Raw genomic sequence first — 22,215 nt, 5'->3', positions numbered from 1 at the left:
CACCTTGTTTCAGTGATTTAATTTCTCTCCTAGACAAACTACATTTGTACTGGCACTTGTGAAGTTTCTTCCATTTGTTCCTACTTCTTTTCTTTGAAATAATCATGGCCAGAATATTTTTAATCATAGACTTGCTGAATCAAGACAAAACTGAAGCCAAACTACAACACCAAAGAAGATATAATTAGGTAATTAAGTCTGAATTAGAAAAAAGAAGGTAGTCATAGATGAAACATCATAGAATTGCTGGGTCAGGGTTAACCAAGTACTAAACAGCAAAAATAATTAAATATTTAAATGGATTCTTCAATATTTCCAGCCTTTAACTTATTGATAACCTCACACAACATTTGGTTACACAGAGCAGCATATGGGTTCAACGCAATTAGCATCTGTTGCGCAAATGCACTTCCTCTGCTTGCAGCACTCTTAAAATCTTCAAGAGCTCCTTTATCATCACCTAGAAAAAGTAAAAACAGATAAAGATGATGGTGATGATAATAATAATAATAATAATGATGTATGTGGAACAAAATCCTGGGCTTGGTTAAAAAAAGGGACAATTAAAAAAAGAAACAGAGAGCCTAATTGTAGTAGCCTAAGATCAAGCGATCAAAACCAACAACTCGAGAAAAAATATATATGAAGAGAATGTGTCAGAAAAGTGTAGAGCCTGCAGAAGTTGGAACAAGGCAGTGGCACACAGTGGCAGAATGCCCCAAGTTGGCACAACCAGGTTGTAAATGTTTTACACTAGAAACTGTGCCATAAATGGGAATTTGAAGCCAAAAATACATAGTACAATCATCAAGTCGAAAGAGTATTAGAATCGGAGAAATATAAGATTTTGTGGGGCTTTCCTATTCAAATGGACAAGAAGTTAGACAACAATTATAGACAAAGAAAAGTGAAGTTGCTTACTGATCAACCCATCATGCCCACTTGATTCCAGGATTGTAAAGAAAAAGGATGAGATACAAAAAAACATACAATCCCTTAAAATTTGAAATAGGAAGAATTTGGAGCATAAGAACGGTAAAGGTGGTGCCTATAATAATTGGTGCATTGGGAAGAGTAAGCAAAGATATAGACATATGGCTAAAGGAGATTGAAATAGAATGCTCAGTGGAGCCCCTACAGAAAGTTTATCTCATAAGGACAGCAAGGATTATCAGGAGGGTTCTAAGCACTTGAAAAATAGCTAGAAACTTGTGGATACCTAAGGTTACACAGAGTAATCCGCTACCCACATAAATCCTACCTGGAATAAAACCGAACTGGATCCAAACCAAAATAATAATGATGATGATAAGAATGAAAGACAAAAGCAAGGGCAATATAGCTAGTAATTATAGACCAATCACTTGCTTACCATTAGACTGGAAGCCATTAACAGGAATACTCTCAGAAAGCATTTATGAGCACCTTAACAACCAGAATTTGCAGCCAGAAGAATAGAAAGTTTAAAAGGAGGCTAGAGGAATTAATGGCCAAAACTTTAACAATGGCAAGAATAGGTAAGAAAGCCTATAACATGATTGCACACTCATGGATAAGTGAATGTTTGAGTATATTCAGTATTGCAGACAACACAAGAAAATTGATTAGTTACAGCATGAAGATATCTACTCAGGTAACACAGCCTTAGTGAAAGTTAATATCAAGAGAGGAATTTTCTAAGGAGACTGGTTATCCCTTTTGATATATGTGCTATGCTTAATCCTCCTCAGTTTACTATTAAGAAAGGCAAATGCAGAGTATTGGTTTTAAGATAGTAAAGGGAAAATTAACCATTTGCTCTTCATGGATGATCTGAAGCTTTTTAAGTAAGAATAAAAAAAAGAGATAGATTACTTTATACAAACTGTAAGAATCTTCAGCAAAGATATAGGTATGGAAGTTGGCATAGATAAGTGTGCAATATTTGTCATAAAAAGGGGCAGGTAGTCAGCAGTGAAGGCATCCAATTATCTGACAAAGTACTAACTGCAGAAATGAAAATGAAATTGAGAAGGAGTCTATCAGAAGGATGAAGAAGCTAATGAAGTCAAAACCAAATGGTCTGAATCTAGTGAATGCTGTAGATTGGACAAAATCTGAATTAGCAAATCCAAACAGAAGAACTAGGAAGGAGTTCAATATGAATGGAAGACTTCAGCCAAGAGTAGGAGTAACAGGATTATACTTATCTAGAAAAGAAGGCGGAAGAGGGTTAATGTCATCAGAAGATTTCATTGAGTTAGCTAGAGTAGATATAGCTTCTTATGTAGGTAATAGTGAAGAAAGTTTATTCAGAGCTGCTAGAGTAACAGAAGGACATGGGGAAACCGAAAAGCCAAATCAGTAAATTATTTGACTCGCAAAAGAAGGCTTTGCATGGCAGATTCTCAAAGATAGTTGCAAGAAATAGTAATAATGAAACAGGTTGTGGTTGCAGACAGAGGGCTGAAAAGGGAGACAGAAACTTTGTTAGCAGCAGCACAAGATCAAGCATTGAGAACTAAATGGATAAAAACCAGGTAGATTCCCAATGTAGGTTATGTAAATCAAAAGAGAAAAGTGTTAGTTATATAGTAATTGAATGTAGCAAGCTGGCACAGAAAGAATATAAAGACACAAAAGCTAGGGATTTGACCATACTGATAAATGATATGAACATGAACCCAGTAAAATGCTACAAAAGTAAGAAGACATAAGATAAAATTTTTAAGATAAAGTTTTAGAAAGGATTGCAACGCAAGCATGGTGTGGCAAATGATAAATTGATATTAGGGGTGGAAATTGGGAGGTATATTTCTACATTTGAGCTTATAACTAAATATAACTCTGTTAAACCAACATCTGCTCTTTGATACTCACCTCTGAGATACCTCTACATCTCTTGATCACTAATTCTCTAACACTAAGTCTTTCTCCTAACCACTGTACCATCAGTTTTCCCCCATCACATTTTCACCAACACCCTCAACAATGCATGTCTTTCATTATTCTCTCCTCTATATCCTTTACACTCCAATTACTTGTTTCCCATCATCCATATTCTTGCTCTCCATCTTGTCATCTCTTCAACCTGTTGGCTATGTTACCTTTAATAGACATCATAGCGTAATGATGGCTTTAATTGTGTGAAGAAGGACATCAAGTGTGCTGGTTTCACAATAAAATGCAACCAGTACACCCTGTAAAGTGAATAGTGAATGAGTAGAGATAATGTGAAGTTGACAGGACTCTTTAGTTTGTCAGAAATCAGGACAGCCTCTCTATGTTGCTACCTTGATAATATGCACTTTGCACACACTGTACAGTAGGTGGTGTTATGAAGGGTATTCAGCTGTTAAGACCAAGCCAAAATGGAATGTTTTCTGCAAAACCTGATCCTATAACTTGTCTGAAGAGCAGTAACTTTAAATAACTCAGATTGTGAGGATCCATCCAACCCACAATAGCATGGAAATCATCATCATCATCATTTTAACATCCACTTTTTTATGCTTGCATGGGTTGGACAGAATTTGTTAAGGTGGATTTTCCATGGTTGGATGCTCTTCTTGTTGCCAACTCACACTTGTTTCCAAGTGAGGTGATATTCCCCATGACCAGACATATTTTCATGGAAGATTGGAAATGAAGGACACTATTTTCATGAGTGTAATACTTGTTTACAGCTACCATGTGATGTCATGGCAAGGAGTTTATAAATTTGGTATTTGAAGTAATTAGGGGTTGCATATGACAATTTCACTGTATGCTAAAAATCTTGTGGTATTTATAAACTCAATATTACAAAGATAAACCAGGAGATTACTAACACCATTAATAGGGGTAAAAATTAAAATAATCCTTCAACTAAGGACTGCAACAGTAAAGAAATAATGATATTGGCAATGGCAAAAACAATATGAATAATAATCAAAATGCTGAAAATCCCAATGATAATAGTACTGGAAAGAGCAACAATGAATATCTAGAGAATGAATAACCTGAGATAAAAGTAGGTGAAATTAGGAATAGAAGAAAGATTGGTGAAATTGGGGTGATTCAATAATGAAAGTGAAATCAAAACACATTATAAAATTTGTTTCAAGTGGGACTTTAGGTTTAGCTTCATCATTTGAAACTTAGCATCTGACTTAAATTTATAACAAATTTTATTCTACTTTTAGTAATTGAGTCTCCCCATCAAATATGTTATTATTATTCTTAAAATGACTATAAAATAACACCTTAAAAAAACATTTGTATATGTGTATATCATCATCATTTAACATCCGTTTTCCATGCTGGCATGGGTTGGATGGTTTGACAGGAGCTGGCAAGCCCAGATGCTGCACCAGTTTCCACAGCTTATTTTGGCTTAACATCTAGTCAGATGTCCTTCCTAAGGCTAATCACTTTACAGAAGGAACTGGGTGCTTTTTACATGGCACCATCACCAGTGCTTTTTATGTGGCACCAGCCTGAGAATTTTATGTGGCACCAGTGCTCTTCATAGGCAAGCATTATCAAGGTAGTTTTAAGATGCTAATTCTGTTGTGATGAGTGGGTTGCCTTGACTACAGCAATGCATCATATATCTTGGTTCTTTGTCATCTCCTTTGTAAGGGTCAACATTCTGAGATCAGCCTTCAATGATTCATGTCATATACTCCTGGGTCTTCTTCGTTTATCTTCGTGATCATCACTCCTTTACGCAAAAGTCCTTATCCATACACACTACATTACCAAACAAGCTGTCTGCTCTTTTGCACACTGCATCTAATTTCTCTTATGCTTAACTTTTTTCTCATGCACTAGTGCTGTGTCACACAAGTGTGAGAGAACATATGAAAAAATGTAGTACTCAACGTGTTGCAGGAGTTACATGCATTCATAATAACAGTTTGCTTTTAGCATTTGATAAGATGGACATGTCCTACATATCCACAAAACATTAAATCATGTGGAGCTGAGTCATAGATTTCAATTTACTCCCAAGAATGATCTAAAATCAATTTCATCCTACCCCCTTATGGCTTCAGGTTATTTAGGTTTCAGGGCTGGTTATCCATATTGACAATAGCTTAGTAGATAAAGCAATTAAGGATACTTAAGGTCATAGCTCAATTAATTAGAAAGAGAGTTAGCCTAGATGACATGCAGCTTGGTTCTGTGACAGGAAGAAACATTACTTGTACTATCTTTCTGGTGAGGCAACTGCAAGAGAAGTATTCAGCCAAATATAAATATCTGTATTTAGCTTTTGTTGACATGGAAAAAGCCTTTGACAGGATCCCCCACACCCTTATCTGGTGGGCAATGCAGAAGCTAAGGATAGATGAGTGATAGGTGAGAGCTGTACAAGCCATGTACATGGATGCTGTCAGTAAGGTGAAAGTCAGCAACGAGTATAGCAAGGAATTGCTGTACAGGTAGGAGTTCACCAAGGAGCAGTTTTCAGCACTCCCTTGTTTATCATAGTCCTCCAAGCCAAAATGTTAATTTTGTAAAACCCAAAGTCCTAGTAAGTAGGAAATCAGACAAATTGCTGATCCCTTCAGGGAGATGGCCATACTTGATATGTAGAAAAGGAAGATGATTGAAACTTCATACAGTGTACCTAGCACAAGCTATGGATTATATAAGAGGTGCAACAGTATCACAGGAAGGTTAACAGAAAGTAATTTTTGTGTGTGGCAGATGTGCAGGTACATTAAACACTAGGAATGTACAGAAAACAGACTCCATCAAATGTTTGGGAGTGTCCTTAAAAGTAGTAGATAGTTTCCATTACTTAAGTGACCAAGTTAGCAACTAGAATAAGAACAGGCTGAGCAAAGTGAAGAGAGCTAATACTTTTGTTGGTAATAAAGAGCTTCTCTCTCAAAGTGAAAAGCAGATTGTGTGATGCCTGTGTATGAACAACTGTGTTACATTGCAGTGAGAAACAGGATGTGACTACTGAGGACATGTGAAAGCTTGAAAGAAATGCAGCCAGCATGCTCTGCCGGATGGGTAATGTCAGTGTGCATCAGTTGTAGTGTGCAAGAGAGACAAGACTATACTGGAACGGGTAGACCCAGGAAAACATGGGACAAAATGGTAAGAAAGGATCTTCAGACATTTGGGCTTCACAGAGGAAATGATAGGGGATCAAGGTGTTAGGTAGTTTGCTGTGCTTGTGAAGACACATCAAGCTAGGTAAGATCATGGCCATCCATACATACAGGTATGTTTTCTACATCCCTGTCTCAGAGCTGAGAGATCCTAGTCTTGCAGGCTTGTAGATGCTGGGATCACATAAAAGCACTTCTGCCAGTGCCACATAAAAATGTCCATACTAGTATTCACTTTAAAGCAGCCATGTTAAAAGCATTCAGTCCACTCTGCAAAGTGGTTGGCATTAGGAAGGGCATATAAGCCTAGAAACCATGCGAGGAGCTCAGGTAGCGCTCCAGCTGGCCAACTCCAGTCAAATCATCCAGTCTATGTCAACATGGAGAACTGATGTTTAATGATGATGATATATATACAACAAACACACACACAGCAAATGATAGACAGAAAATGGAATATACAAGAAACTTTATTGCTCACAATATATATATATGTCATCACACACACAAACACATGCAAATATGAATAGATACATTGCATGGTGGTTGTGGTAACAGATTGGTAAGATTCGTTGAAACAATACACCCGAGTGTATTCATATGCATGTGAAGAACTTACCTTTGTAACGTCTAAGTATTGCACGTTGAACAACAGCTTTACAGACAGCACTGTTACCAGTATTCAGCTCAATGGCTTTATCTAGATCCTCTAAAGCCCCTAAAAGATAAAGACAGAGTGCGTATGTTTTGTTCAGTTAATGCAACCATATAGTCAAACCGTCCAACCCATGCTAGCATGGAAAGCGGACGTTAATCAATGATGATGATGATGATGATACAATGCAGGGAGCAATGAAAAAAAAAGGGGTTGTCTAGAAATAGTGTGTGCGTGTGAACATGTGCATGCACGAGCATGAATGCATGTATGTGTGTATCTATGTATAATAATTTACACACATCAACTTCCTATATTTCAGGAGTAAACAACTAAATTCAGGTTTACCTTGTATATCACCCTTCAAACGGAGTGCTTGGGCTCGATTATTATAACCAGAAGACAATTGCGGAGCAAGTTGTATAGCCTGAGTAAACATGTGAATTGAAGAATCTAGGTTTCCATCTTCAGCTTCCTGAACTCCTCGAACCTCCCAAGACTTAGCTTCTTGCTCAAAAGCAGTCAATATTTTAGGTTCTGAAAAATAAAATATCAATATACCACTGTTTTCCTGATTATTATTATTATTGTAATTATTTCACAACAGTAGAAACAGAAACACACACAATTAGCTGAATTAATTGCATCTTACAATTCCTGGAGTCGGATGATATTAACTGACTTTCGGTTAGATTATTTTTTATTTTGTTTCACACATTCAACCACAAGTTTTTGTGGCAAATAAAAGATATATGTTGGGGGAAGTTGGGTTTAGTAGCTAAGTGATAAGACCTTTGAATGACAAAAGAGAGCTGAAGAAAAGGAAATAAGTAGCAAAAAGTAAGGAAATATTAGATATTTTGAATATCACTGCAGCTGCTTCTGGATGGGGATGCATTAGCTAAAGGTACCAGAATAGCTAGAGAGTAGTGGCGTTAGCTGTTATATTAGGGTTATGAAGGAGTTTCACGTTGATGGCATCATATATATGTGTTATTGAATGTGTTGACATTAAGATGCATTCCAGAAGTTTTGAGACCTTTATTAGTGTCAAAGTACAAAATATCCTTCAAATTAGGATTCACTGACTCCAATGCATTTGTTGTAACACTCCAACCACTTCATGAAGACCCCCTTGGAAGTCTTCCAAGGTGAAGGTGTCCAGGACCCTTGTTACAGCCTCCTTCATCTTTTCAATTCTTCAAAACCACTACCCAAGAGGTTCTCCTTTAGCTGGGGGAACAGTCGAAAGCAGAGAGCAAGGTCTGGACTGTAGGGATGGTGAGAGACAGTGTTTGTCAGGATAGAACTGTGGACTGGCATTTTTCCTTGTATAGGTGCTCTGACCTTTTGAGACAAAATCTCTTCCTGAACACACTAAAAGCCTTCACAAGGAACTCTTTGTTAACTATGTAGCTAGAGGGAATCCTGTGGCTGTAGATGATGCCCTTGCAGGATCATCATGAGCTTCCTGGTAGACTTGCTTTACCTGCCCTCTTGTGCCAGCAAAAAACAGATGCTCAAGTCATATGAGCAGTCTGGACCATTTCAGAAGTTTCTGTAGTGTTTTTTTCCAGTTTAACAAAACTTTATTACATAGTGAGTTTCCCAAATTGTCTTCATGTCCTGATAGCATTTTGCAAAATAGTTAGCTGTAACAAGCAGTGTTTAGTAAGATGCTTTCAAAGTGTTGTTACAGCCATCTCCTTTAATCTGAAATAACAAAAGTTGACAAGTCAGCTTATTAGTTGTATAGTAACGATGTGCTAAAGTCACAATAATCTAGGGTAGTTATAACTGCCTCTCCTAAAAAAGTTTCAAAATTTCTGGAATACACTTTGTACATATTGTTTAACAACAGGTGAACACTGATTGAGCAGACCTATGAGTAAAAGCACTCCAACCATGACCATCCTGTCTAATTATTTTCTGCAAAAATAGTGCATCTAGTAGTGTATTATCTAATATATCCATTTTTAATAGTGACTGTAGAATTAAAAAATAAAAGATAACTTTAAAATGTTTGATTATATTTTCTGATAATGTCCCAGAATGAACTGCTGTTTTATCATAAGTTTTGTAAATAAAAGACAAACAGCTGTGACTTTACATAATCTCCACTGATAACAGAAAAACTTTCATGCCTTATAGATTTCATTTAAAAATAAATTCATTATAATTGCATCATAATCAATTATGTATATACATATGTTTGCATGTATGTTCTTATTTAGTTTTATTTCTAGATTTCTTATCAATGAAGGAAAAAAACCAATTTCTAACCTAGATCCAAGGCTCTTTCACTGAAATTTTTAACATCAACAGGGTATTCGTGCTTGATTGTGTATATAAGTGAAATATTTGGGGTCAGTGCATGAACAGATTTGTATGCTTTGTTTTATGTTGCATATTTAGATATATGCAGGTGTATTGAAATGCTTAACTTTCGGAAAGTTTTACCTACTTTCACAATTTCATTGATGCCTGTAATATTTTAATAAGCTTTCTCCTTTAGAATCCTAATTTCTCAAGATTGGTGTTGAGGCAGTGCTCCAACAGTTATGGGGGGAAATCTGAACTTGTAATCCAGGTAGAGTAGCTATAAATAGCTCAGAAGAGATTTTTTTACTTTGTCACTGATCTTTAGTTTTACACTGGACAACTGATTTTCACTAATGTACTTAGTTTCTTTTCTCTGTCTGAAATCAACATGTCTGCTTTATGTTTGCATTTTCTTGAGGTTTTCACAGGGATATTGCACCAGTACTCTTTCATATTACAGGTGGTATGACCTCTACCATACTATAGGTTCTTATCTCTTTGGCCTTTTGATTATTCTTCCAACAGATCCCATACAGTTTCTTGGCTACAACATCATGTCTCATTGTGAGATAATAACATGATGAAATTTTGGGATGTATGCTTATGATGTGGGTGTTATCTTTAGTGTTAACTCCACTTTATCAATGAATTCACTTCAACACTTGGTGCTTAAAATATGTTGCAAAAGGGATATGACATAAGACTGAAGAGCAAGTAGTCTGGATTAATGTTAAGCCTCTGCCTCCTCCTTTTCATTTTAGGTTAGAGGTGGTCTACATCACTACTGATGTGAAAATTATTTGTGCCAGTAGTACTTGCTGGGTTCTCACATCAATGGCTTGAGTCTCGTCAAGCAACCAATCAAGTGCTCCAAATGTTGGTATGAGCACCGGTGCTGCAAACACATTGTGGACCGCTGTTCTATTGAACACAGAAAGTTCCAAGGTTCATAATTTTCTTATCTGGCTGTTACATCCTTTAGTGATGCATTCCTTGTCACAGATATGCTTTCATCTATCCCTAGATACCGGTAACATTCCCCATCAGACTTTGAAGAAACAGTCAAGCCATTGATGAAGATGCTGCTAGTCTGGTTTACAGTTTAGCCTTATTGCACAACCATATAGAAACAGTCTGGCCAAACTCTAACCTTATAGCCTTTGAGAATGTTGTCACTGGGTCAATGCTCTTTTTCATCTCATGCATATACCTGGCATACAGCTTCAAGTCATCTACAAATATAAAGCAGTGTGTAATTTTGATATTTCTGCCTCTATCAACCAATGAGATATCCTTCATACTTGCCCAATCTGATTGACAAGGGGTTTATGGAAAGTATGAGCAGCATCACAAAGAAAGAGAGAGAAACTGTCTCCTTGAAATATACCTCTGTGATATTGTATTTTATCAGTTATAATACCATCATTCTTTGTATTTAACTTCAATTAGGTGGCCTAGGATCAAGTCAGGTCAGCTATGGCTTCTGATTATGCTCCCAGGAACTTTAGCAAACCGATGGGGAGGGGGACAGGGTCACAGGCTTACTTATAGTTCATCAGTATTGAAACCAGGCACCTATGGCATTAGTTTTGTTTATCAACACTTGCTTGGCACATCCCCAAATTCCCTTCTTCCCAGTTGCTTGTTCTGTTGTGGTATGTATGAATGTCTCTTCTATTTTTTAATTATTATAAATATTCCACTGAGAAGGGAGCTGGTTTCCAACAAAAATGCAGGACTCCATATTTGGCAATAGTTAACACAGACAAATTCACATTTGGAACTTGAGAAAAGTCTTGCATATTTTTACCGTTCCACTCACAGATTGCACTTGTACAAATCTGCCGGTCGATTTCTCTTTCTGAAAATCCCAGTTTATCCAGATTCTCCTTTAAGCATTTACTAACGAAACCTAGTTCCCCAATTACAATTGGTATGAATAAGAATTCATATTCTGGATATGGATTTTCAAAGAGATATTTATATCTGCAGGGCAGCTAACCTCTATGACAGAACATACCTTTGTCCCTCTGTCCTAAACAACGATATCTGGCCTGTTATGTTTATATTTGACAGAAGGAATATTCCACCAGTATTCCTTGAGATTTTATTTCAGGACAATTTTTTTTGTGGATGGTATTGTAAATTGTTTTAGTGACAACATCGTGCTGCATAGGGAGGTAGTGCCATGACGACATTTTAGGACAGCTGCTAATCACATGTCTTCCACAGAAATGACATAGCCTACACATGCGGTTGCACCTCGGGATTATAAGAGCGTCACTGTCTCTTTTGATCACCAGGAACTTTGTGGCAATCTTTTGTTCCTGGATTGCAAACGCATAGCCTTCAAAGTGTGGTGTGATGTAGTGGTCTTGTGTCCAAGAGCGGCTGTGCTTTGTGTCAATTCTACTGTCTTTTTCAAGCTTCCAGGCAACATACCCATGCCTAGTCTTTTTTTTTTTTGTATGCTGAGTGCTTTCCATCCAGATTTTCTCTGAGGTAAGAGAGCTGTTTTGGGGCTTTATAGATCATCAGGAAGAGAATGCTTCTTGAGCAGCTCACTGCCAATTCATACAATGTTGCTTACTTCACTTTTCAGCACTGCATTTATATATTTATTTTTGCTGCTGTTGTTCAGCAGGTGCTGCCTGAGTGATACCATACAGCATTTGAAGGCCATCTGCACTGACCTCAGGCCTCTACTACCTCCATTTCTTCTTAGGTAGAGCCTGTCAACAGCACTGTTCCCAGTTGTCAGGATTTTGTAGGTTTTGATATCAATCAAGTATCCCAAATGTTGGGATCAGCACTGGTACTGAAAATGCATTGTGGGATATTGTTTTGTTGTAAGAGGAGAGTTCCAACAGTCATATTTTCCTAAGTTTTGTGTAATATTCTTGGGTCACTTTACCTTTATTCACAATGCCTTTGATACATTTTCATCTATGCCAAGGTACTTGTAACATTCTTTATGTGGAATGGGGGAGATAGAGAGACCATTGATGCACAGATTTTGGGTTTGGGAGACTGACTTTCCTCGTTCTTTAACCAAATATAAACATTTCTTTTGGCTAAATTCCATGACTATATCAGCTGAAAATGTTGTTATTAATTTCAGTTGCTTTTTGGCATTGTTAACACTTTTAGCATAAATCTTGAGGTTGTCTACAAAAAAATTATGAGTTACATTGATATTTCTAGCAGTTAAAGATCCTAGCATGTAACCATTTGTTTTCTGCAGTAGGAACGATAATGGATTCAGTGCCAAAATGAAAAGAAGTACAGAAAGACTATCTCCCTGGAATATTTCCTTTGAAATGCTTATAGTATCTGAAACAATTATTCTATTCTCAGTTGAAGGGTGAGAATTGTTGTCCATGTCTTTGTCTCTCAATAGCAGCAATTAGGATGGTAGGTACTTTTGCCAGATGAAGGATAGAGTTAAATGCCTTCCTATAGTCAAGCCATACTGTCACAAGGTTTCTACACTGTTTTCTTATTTCAGACAGTACAACTTTGTTTATGAAAAGTTATTCGACACATCCCGACACTACCTTCTTTCCACCAACCTGTTTGTTAATCACAATGATGTATGTATGTATGTATGCATGCATGTATAATACATAGTCTGTTTTAAACCACATTTGAGAGGACAAAAGAAAATATTATTTACATTTGACAGATATTTGTCCTCATCTTGTTTGTTGTTAATACATAATTCCTCATTTCTTAAATGTAGAACTTAAAAGAAAATATATTTAGAATTTTAGTGAATGAACACTTAACAGTGCAATGTCTGGTAGTGGGAATACACAAGGATACCTGCTGCATAAAACATAGCAAAAACAGATGCTTACATATTTGGCATACTCTCAGGCCCCAAATAATAGGTGGGGTTGGAATAAGCAGGGTGGGTTGGATATTTGATTAAATTCTTATAAGCGGGTGGGTTGAAGTAAACGGGGGGTTTGGAAAATCGGTAATTGTATAGTGGTAATTTCAAAATTTTCTACGTTGTCTCCTTTGATTTTTTTAAAACCAGCTATTTACTCTCAGGTCCCAAATAATGGGGGTTGGTGCTGGAATAAGCGGGTGGTTTGGGCATTTGTTTAAATTCATCTGCATCGTCTTGGATCGATTATGCGTGGTTATTTTCTTTCGCGTTTAAACTAACTTTTCTAGCATCTTTACTTTCTCTATTTTGTGATATTTTAGTTTCAGTTCTTTGTTCAAGTGCATATTGTTAACTTGAACAAATCCGCCAATGATGACTAGCACATAACCCCTTTTCCAGAGGGCATCTTTCACCTCCAGCATCAAGCACATAAATGACAAAGTTTGCATGTGAAAACATTTTGAATCAGTTTGGAAGGTTTTCAATAGTATAGAGCAGCTGTTTGAATTTATAAAAAAGCTTTAGGAGACCATTGATATTTCATTGTAGGCAGAGCATTCAGTAGTGGTGGTCTTTTTCCAGTTCCTTTAAATACAAACTTTGGGATAAGATTGATTTTGGTATCATTGCTAACCTTGGTGAACACTATATGTTCCCTAGACTAAAGGTATTTTCTTTGACAAACATATTTTAATTTTTGAATGATAGGGTAGCTTTTCCGCTACTTCCATTCTGTTGCAATAGCATTGATAATTAGGATGATCTACACCAAATTTGTCAAGGAAATAATGACACACACTCCATATTTTCTTCAAATAATCATGAATGCACTAAACATATTGCTCTTTGGAGATTAAAATGCATTTGTTTGGAAATTTCAGTGATACCCCATGGCCAACCTTTCATCCAGCTTTTCCTCACTTGGTGTGTCTAAGTGTTGGCAAATTCACACCTCAAAATTTCTCAGCCTGTAATAGGAAAAGAGCTTATGGTAATCTTGCAGCGATGTTTTAACATCCACAAACCTTTCAGGCGTCTCTCACACCTGATGCTTTTGTTTTACGACCTCTTCCAGTGACTCTGAAACGTTTCATTGGATTTTTTTCAGTGCTGTCAAGTTCACTTTCAGATATTTCCCATTTAGCTACTTTAACAGCAGAATCAAATAGTCAGTCAGAGTTTTTAACACCAACCAAATTGGAGTAAAACAAACAAACTGCTTTGGCGAAATATCCGTTGGGATATGGCGTTTCCTTTTAGCATCCTAATGGGTTTTCCCTTTCATTCACTCTAATTCAGAATCATACTCCTCTTTACATTTGTTCACCATGATAGCAGGTGCTTGCTTTTCTTCTATAGAATAATTTCCATATGCCACACCACAAAATACTCTTTTCTCTGCCAAGATGTTATGGAAAAATAAAATTATTAGTAGATTCTCCAGCTGTTGTATCACTATGAAAAGCTTACAATTATATTTCACTGGAGACAGATTAGCAAGATTTAATAAGGGGGAGGGGAATCTTAAAAATTAAATAAGCGAGGAGGGGGTGCCAAAAAATCTGAAAAAGGCAAGACTTCCTTTTGTACACCCCAAAAACACCCCTTTTTTCCAGAATCTCCTTACCCCAAAACGTAGGTTTTTGGCAAAATAATACTAATAATAATTTGCGAGAAAATGAGTTGAGGACGGGAGTACGAGGGAATCTGAAAAATTAATAAGCGGGGAGGGGACAAGATATGATATAAAGGTGATTTGGTTAAACTAAAGCGTTAAACCCGGTCAAAAAAACAAAAAAAAATGTCTGTAATAGGTGTAAAACAACTTGCTCTAAACGAATATGACATAAGAAATGCGCACTCACGAAAGGGGAGTAGGGGAGAGGCCTCGGAAATTTCACATCTTCAGTCCACGGCCTTTAAACTAGGACAAAAATAGTGTAATTGGTGTTGTAGGAAATACGACCGTATGTGGAGGTCGATGATGTAGGTAAGTCACACGGTCGCATTCCTAACGAAATAAGATAAGCCATAAATACAATTTATACAATGCAGTGCCAACAGAATATAGATGAATTGACGACATGACGTTCCACTGTTTGAGAGAAGAGAAGATTTTATTTACAATGGTGTTAATGTTAGAAGGTTGTGAGTGCTAGCAAGTGTGTGTGTGTGTGTGCATGCAAAACGTGTTTGTGTCTGTGTGTTCGTGTGTGTGACAGATACAATAAGGGTGAAAGCGTGTGACATAGTAGGTACAGAGCATAGAGTTAATGATGGAAATTGGTTTACAGTTCATAAGGTACACGATATGTAAGAGTTCAATATCAAGATGTTGTGTCTCGGGCGGAGGCCGGTTGGGCGAATTATTGTCGAGCCGCGGTCGTGGTCTCAATCGACGAGCGGGTTCTCTTAATATAGAATTCTTCAGATGGACTGTTTCTACTTGGTGAAGGGATTCACTCTAACAGCATGGTTCTGTGAAGTTGGTGTGTACATGTCTGAAGTGGACGATGGTGATGGCGACTTGAAGTTGGTACAATGATGGTGACGACGGCGTCGGAGATAGAAGGCTTTCTGTGGTGAGTGTACATTAGCGTCGTCGTGGGTGATCGTCTGTCGCTGTGACTGGAACATGTTGAGTAGCTCTGTGGTCAGAGGTTTAGTTGAGTCACTTGTGCTTATTTTTCTCTTGATATAGATATTCTTTCAGATATATATACTGCAACTGTTTTTCCGTGGTGAGATATTCACACTAACAGCATGAGTTGAATCTGTAGTTATCTTGTGTACAAGTTGAAATCTTCGGAGATGCAAACGATGTTGGTGATGGCGTTATGTCTGTCGCTTGGTTTACAATAGCGTCTTCATATTATGTTTCGCTTGGTTGTCATCTGCCTTTCGAACCGGAACATGGTTGAGTAAGCTCTGTGTGGTTTCCGACCAAGACCGTAAAAGGTCTCAAGCCAAAAGACATGAATCGTGAAATGATCAGCCTATTTAAAGAGTTAAGATGGCTCAAATGAAAAGTCCTATCCGAAAGCCGTGATTGGTCAGTTTACACACTGGCGCGAAGTAAGTAGAGAGACAGACCGTGCTTAGATGCTAACCAATCAAAATAGTGGACACAACAACGTTAAACTAGCCAAAGATGTTTGTAATCTCAAACAAGATCATTCTTAATATTTTTCTCAAACAGTGAAGATAGCACTGAAGAAAACAATATTGCTACAGTGTAAAACTACTTGTTCTAAACGATTATGAAGAACACACACTCACACATGAATCATAAACTCTGTATTTTGTTGATCCTACAAACGCGTCGGTGCACACACAGACGATAGACAGATTGTGAGGGTCAGTTAAGAGATCGGTTGTTCGCCCAGGCATTCGTGCCTGTTACTTAAAGCAATACCTCGCCAAGTTCCTCTTTATGGAAAGCATCAAACCTGCTGCCAAGAGAATACACGTATTCTTATTGGCAGCAGCAAGTCTTTATCCTGGCCCGAGATAATTTTTTCCTCCAAACGCAACCCATCTCATTTCTTTATCATCACTGTCGATGGACCACTCAAAGAGATACGTATACATTATCATTTTCGTAACATAATTTCTGTAGTATTTCAAGATGTTTCTGACACGTATTTTGATTCACATGGCGGAGATCCAACATTTCTTCACTTTTTCCAGAATTTCTTCTCTTTTTTTTTTATGGCGTAACGCTTTAGTTTAACCTAAATTTTCCACGACTAATGCATTAGTCGTGGAAAATTTGAACATTTCGTATCCGACCTCAATTGATTGGCGATCCTTCTGCTCCGAGGTTTGTCAGCATTGGGTAGAGAATTACCAGGACCAAATCGGTGGACCAGGAGTTGAAGTAGAGATTGATGAAACAGTTATTGTAAGGAGAAAATACAATCATGGAAGACTCACAAAAACTATCTGGCTTTTCGGTGGGATAGAGCGAATAGGCAAAAAAAAAAAGTTTTGATACCTCTTTCATCTGAGTGTGGTGAAGAGGAAAGGCGAGATGCCGCCACACTGATCCCCTTAATTACCCGATATATACGCCAAGGGTCGGTAGTATATAGCGATTCTTGGGCTGCGTATAACTCTCTTGGAAATCTCGGGTATACCCACTTCCGCATCAACCACAGTGAAAACTTTGTTGATCCGACAAACACGTCGGTGCACACACAGACGATAGAGAGATTGTGGGGGTCAGTTAAGAGATCGGTTGTTCGCCCAGGCATTCGTGCCTGTTACTTAAAACAATACCTCCCATCTCGTTTCTTTATCATCACTGTCGATGGACCACTCAAAGAGGTATGTATACATTATCATTTTCGTAACATAATTTCTGTAGTATTTCAAGAAGTTTCTGACACGTATTTTGATTCACATGGCGGAGATCCAACATTTCTTCACTTTTTCCAGAATTTCTTCTCTTTATTTATTTTTTTTTTTTGCGAAATATGTACAAAAATACGGAGTTTATGATTCATGTGTGAGTGTGTGTTCTTGATACTCGTTTAGAACAAGTAATTTTACACCAATTACACTATTTTTTCTTAGTTTAAAGGCCGTGGACTGAAGATGTGAAATTTCCGAAGCCTCTCCCCCACCCCCCTTTCGCGAGCGCGCATTTTTTTCATCATATTCGTTTAGAGCAAGTTGTTTTACACCTATTACGCTGTTTTTGTGCCCGGGTCAGACGCTTTCGGAAATTCCCGATATAAATTTTCCGAGGCCTCTCCCCCACCCCCTTTCGCGAGTGCGCATTTTTTTTGTCATATTCGTTTAGAGCAAGTTGTTTTACACATATTACACTATTTTTTTTTGTTTTGGTGCCCGGGTCAGCCCCTCAGACGCTTTCGGAAATTCCCGATGTGAATTTTCCGAGGCCTCTCCCCACCCCCCTTTCGCGTGCGGGCATTTTTTTTTCATATTCATTCATAGGAAGTTATTTTACACCTATTACACACATTTTTTTTGTTTTTTTGACCGGGTTTAACGCTTTAGTTTAACCGGTGATTTGACTGCTATTTCTAGCAGGCTAGCTAACTACGCAGAAGCTACTTTAGTTGCTCGTATGCGTGGTGTATGCATGCTTGAATTTGTATTTGTATATTGATGGTTTGAAAAGACTCTTCGGTAAAATTACAGATTAACACCCGCACGATTTTCACTAAGAAAAAAAAAACAAAAAAACTCGGATTTTTTGCGTGGGATCAAGTACCCTGACCTCCTAATATGCTGCAAATCCCATATTTTGGTCCGGAATTGCTCCGGAAAGGGGGGGGGTAACACCCTCCCCCCGGAATTTTCACAAGGAAGAAGAAAAAAACCTCAGATTTCTTGCGTGGAATCAAGTACCCTGACCTCCTAATATGCTGCAAATCCCATATTTTGGTCCGGAAAGGGGGGGGTTACCCCCCCCCCCCGAATTTTCACAAGGAAAAAAACAATCAGATTTTTGCGTGGAATCAAGTAACTTGACCTAATATGCTGCAAATCCCATATTTTGGTCCGGAAAGGGGGGGGGGGGGGTTACCCCCCCCCCCCCCCCCCCCCGAATTTTCACAAGGAAAAAAACAATCAGATTTTTGCGTGGAATCAAGTAACTTGACCTAATATGCTGCAAATCCCATATTTTGGTCCGGAAAGGGGGGGGGGGGTTACCCCCCCCCGAATTTTCACAAGGAAAAAAACAATCAGATTTTTGCGTGGAATCAAGTAACTTGACCTAATATGCTGCAAATCCCATATTTTGGTCCGGAATTGCTCCGGAAAGGGGGGGTAACCCCCTCCCCCGGAATTTTCACAAGGAAAAAAAATAACATATCAATAATTTAGAAAAGAAACATTTCTAGAAAATAGTAAATTGAAGTGTCAACAAATTATTGGGCAAAATTGAAGTGTGAACAAATCATTGGGCAAAAGAAGATTTGGCATACTGTCATGCTTTTAGCTGTCAGAAGTGAAAGTCGTCAACTTCGTGTATTTGCGTGAGGTTCGCTGTCAGGCTTATAAAACAATTGAAGTTCAGTTCAAAGTTTATAAATAAATACATTTCATTCCATGTTCTGTTTAAACTTTATAATAAATATATTCTTGCAGTGTGTTTATATGTGGCTATATGTCTGACTAATGTGTGTGTCTGTATTTATTGTATGTGTGTATAAGTAGTTATATGCTTATATTATCCATTATAGTAATATTTGTCTGTTGAAACCTGTTTTAAGGCGGTCAATAGTTAATTAAAGATGTATCTATACATGTGTATATATATATATATATATATATATATATATATATATTATAGGTGTATATATATATATATAAATATATATATATATATAATATATATATATATATATATATATGTATACACATGTATATATAAATATATATATATAAATATATATATATACACATGTATATATATATACAATATATATATATATACACATGTATATATATATACATGTATAGACACATCTTTAATTAAACTATTGACCGCCTTAAAACGGGTTTCAACAGACAAATATTACTATAATGGATAGTGTAATGGATAAAATTCAGACAAACTTACCTCTTGCTGTCAAAAAAAGTGGATTAATTCTCAGCAAAACATACTGTTATGCTAGACCAGTGGTTTTCAACCAGGGTTCCGCAAGAAGTTGCAAAACTGCTAAAATCGGCAGTAATTTTTAATTCTCCTGTGCAGATATGCGTGCATAAGACTATTAAATTATTGCACAGGGGTTCCTCGAGCCAGTGGAATGTTTGAATTACGCTCTGTGATAGTGTCAGGTTCTAATTTTTGCTTCTGATCTCTCTCTGTGCCGCCCTCTCTATCTCAAACTAATTTTTGTGTAGGTGGAGGTGTGGTGGGGAGACAGATGAACAATGTCTCATGAACCATTTCTTAAACATACACGATATAGTCTATAAATTTGGGATGTTTTTGAAAGATAATATATTTTATCATCAGAATATATATACTTTCTCACACTACAATTAAGGTTTATTTATTTTAAATCGTTCATCTTTTCCCGTCCACAACAAAACTTGGCGCGAAAACTTTTCTAAATATCAGCAGAATGAACAACTGAGATAGAGAGGGGGGGGGGCAAAGAGAGATCAGAAGCAAAAATTAGAAACTGAAACCACACAGCGTAATTCAAACATTCCACTGGCTCGAGGAACCCCTGTACAATAATTTAATAGTCTTATGCACGCATATCTGCACAGGAGAATTAGAAATTACTGCCGATTTTAGCAGTTTTGCAACTTCTTGCGGAACCCTGGTTGAAAACCACTGGTCTAGCATAACAGTATGTTTTGCTGAGAATTAATCCACTTTTTTTGACAGCAAGAGGTAAGTTTGTCTGAATTTTATCCATTATAGTAATATTTGTCTGTTGAAACCCGTTTTAAGGCGGTCAATAGTTTAATTAAAGATGTGTCTATACATGTATATATATATACATGTGTATATATATATTTATATATATATATATATATATACATGTGTATATATATAGACATGTGTATATATATATATTTATATATATATTATATATATATATATATGTATAACATGTATATATACATGTATATATATATATATATATATATATATATATATATATATATATATGTATACACATGTATATATACACCTGTATATATATATATGTATACACATGTATATATACACCTGTATATATATATATATATATATATATTATATATATATATATATATACACATGTATATATACACCTGTATATATACACCTGTATATATATATATATATATATATACTATATATATATATATATATATATATACATGTATAGATACATCTTTAATTAAACTATTGACCGCCTTAAAACAGGTTTCAACAGACAAATATTACTATAATGGATAATATAAGCATATAACTACTTATACACACATACAATAAATACAGACACACACATTAGTCAGACATATAGCCACATATAAACACACTGCAAGAATATATTTATTTATAAAGTTTAAACAGAACATGGAATGAAATGTATTTATTTATAAACTTTGAACTGAACTTCTATTGTTTTATAAGCCTGACAGCGAACCTCACGCAAATACACGAAGTTGACGACTTTCACTTCTGACAGCTAAAAGCATGACAGTATGCCAAATCTTCTTTTGCCCAATGATTTGTTCACACTTCAATTTACTATTTTCTAGAAATGTTTCTTTTCTAAATTATTGATATGTTATTTTTTTTTCCTTGTGAAAATTCCGGGGGAGGGGGTTACCCCCCCTTTCCGGAGCAATTCCGGACCAAAATATGGGATTTGCAGCATATTAGGAGGTCAGGGTACTTGATCCCACGCAAAAAATCCGAGTTTTTTTTTTTTTTTTCTTAGTGAAAATCGTGCGGGTGTTAATCTGTAATTTTACCGACTCTTCTTTTCACAATACCAATAGTCATGATTTTAGTAATAAAGAGACACAAATGTAAATAGTTGTCGTAAAAGCTGTATATCATGAGCTAAGCGAAAAATAAAAACCTCATCTTAGCGGCTCAAAGAATGGGCTTCCATCGACACTGAATTGATTTCCATCAACATGTATGTATTTACGTGAATATGTAGAATAGTAAACAAAAGAAACGCTTTCAGAAAAGTTATTTGGAGGTTACCTTCATTCGAGTTAATTATTTCAATATCTTCGGTAGTGTTGTGCGGATTTTCAGGATTGAAAACTCTATTAAGCACTGCCGTGTCATAGTCGCTGATTGCTACACGGTCGCTTTTCTCTTCATGCATAATGGCTTGCAAGCAAATAAAAATATAATAAACAAAAACCTTCTGGTAAGCACGATAATACACAAATCGATTACGAAGATTGTTAACAATGGGGCAGAGCAAGAAGGAGACTTTCTGAAACGATTTTTGATTGGACAAAAGTTATTGTGGGCGGGGCGTCATTTCCAGTTGTTTAACCGCATCTCACCCACTAATTGAGATGAAAAGCTTTCCGTCCACGACATCTGTTTTGTGTAGAGTATCTAGAATTGTTTTATCTAATATGTGTCCTTCCTTTTTTTAAAGCTGAGGAGTGTGATATGAGAGGAATTTGACTGATATTTCTAGCAGTTCGGACGAGCATGTAGAGGTTTTCTAATCTTTAGTAATTGTTTAGCGAGGTCAGTGCTGATAAAGCAGGTAGTACCAAGGACGTTC

General features: G+C 36.7%; 1 protein-coding gene across 1 annotated transcript; it reads right to left on the bottom strand.

Moving 5' to 3' along the window:
• Positions 1–101: 101 nt before the first annotated feature.
• Positions 102–21,906, bottom strand: LOC115228493 (tetratricopeptide repeat protein 36). The gene is made up of 4 exons (XM_029799066.2): positions 21,672–21,906; positions 7,096–7,284; positions 6,712–6,810; positions 102–460 (listed from the first exon to the last, which is right to left on the bottom strand). Exons 1-4 carry the CDS (start codon positions 21,796–21,798, stop codon positions 294–296), a joined length of 582 nt encoding a protein of 193 aa, XP_029654926.1. The 5' UTR covers positions 21,799–21,906; the 3' UTR covers positions 102–293.
• Between the last annotated feature and the right edge of the window lie 309 nt (positions 21,907–22,215).

Source organism: Octopus sinensis, unplaced genomic scaffold (assembly GCF_006345805.1).
Source record: "Octopus sinensis unplaced genomic scaffold, ASM634580v1 Contig10755, whole genome shotgun sequence".
Taxonomy (NCBI): Eukaryota; Metazoa; Mollusca; class Cephalopoda; order Octopoda; family Octopodidae; genus Octopus; species Octopus sinensis.
Note: the sequence above shows the minus strand (reverse complement) of the source record. Positions and strands in the feature narration are given on the sequence as shown.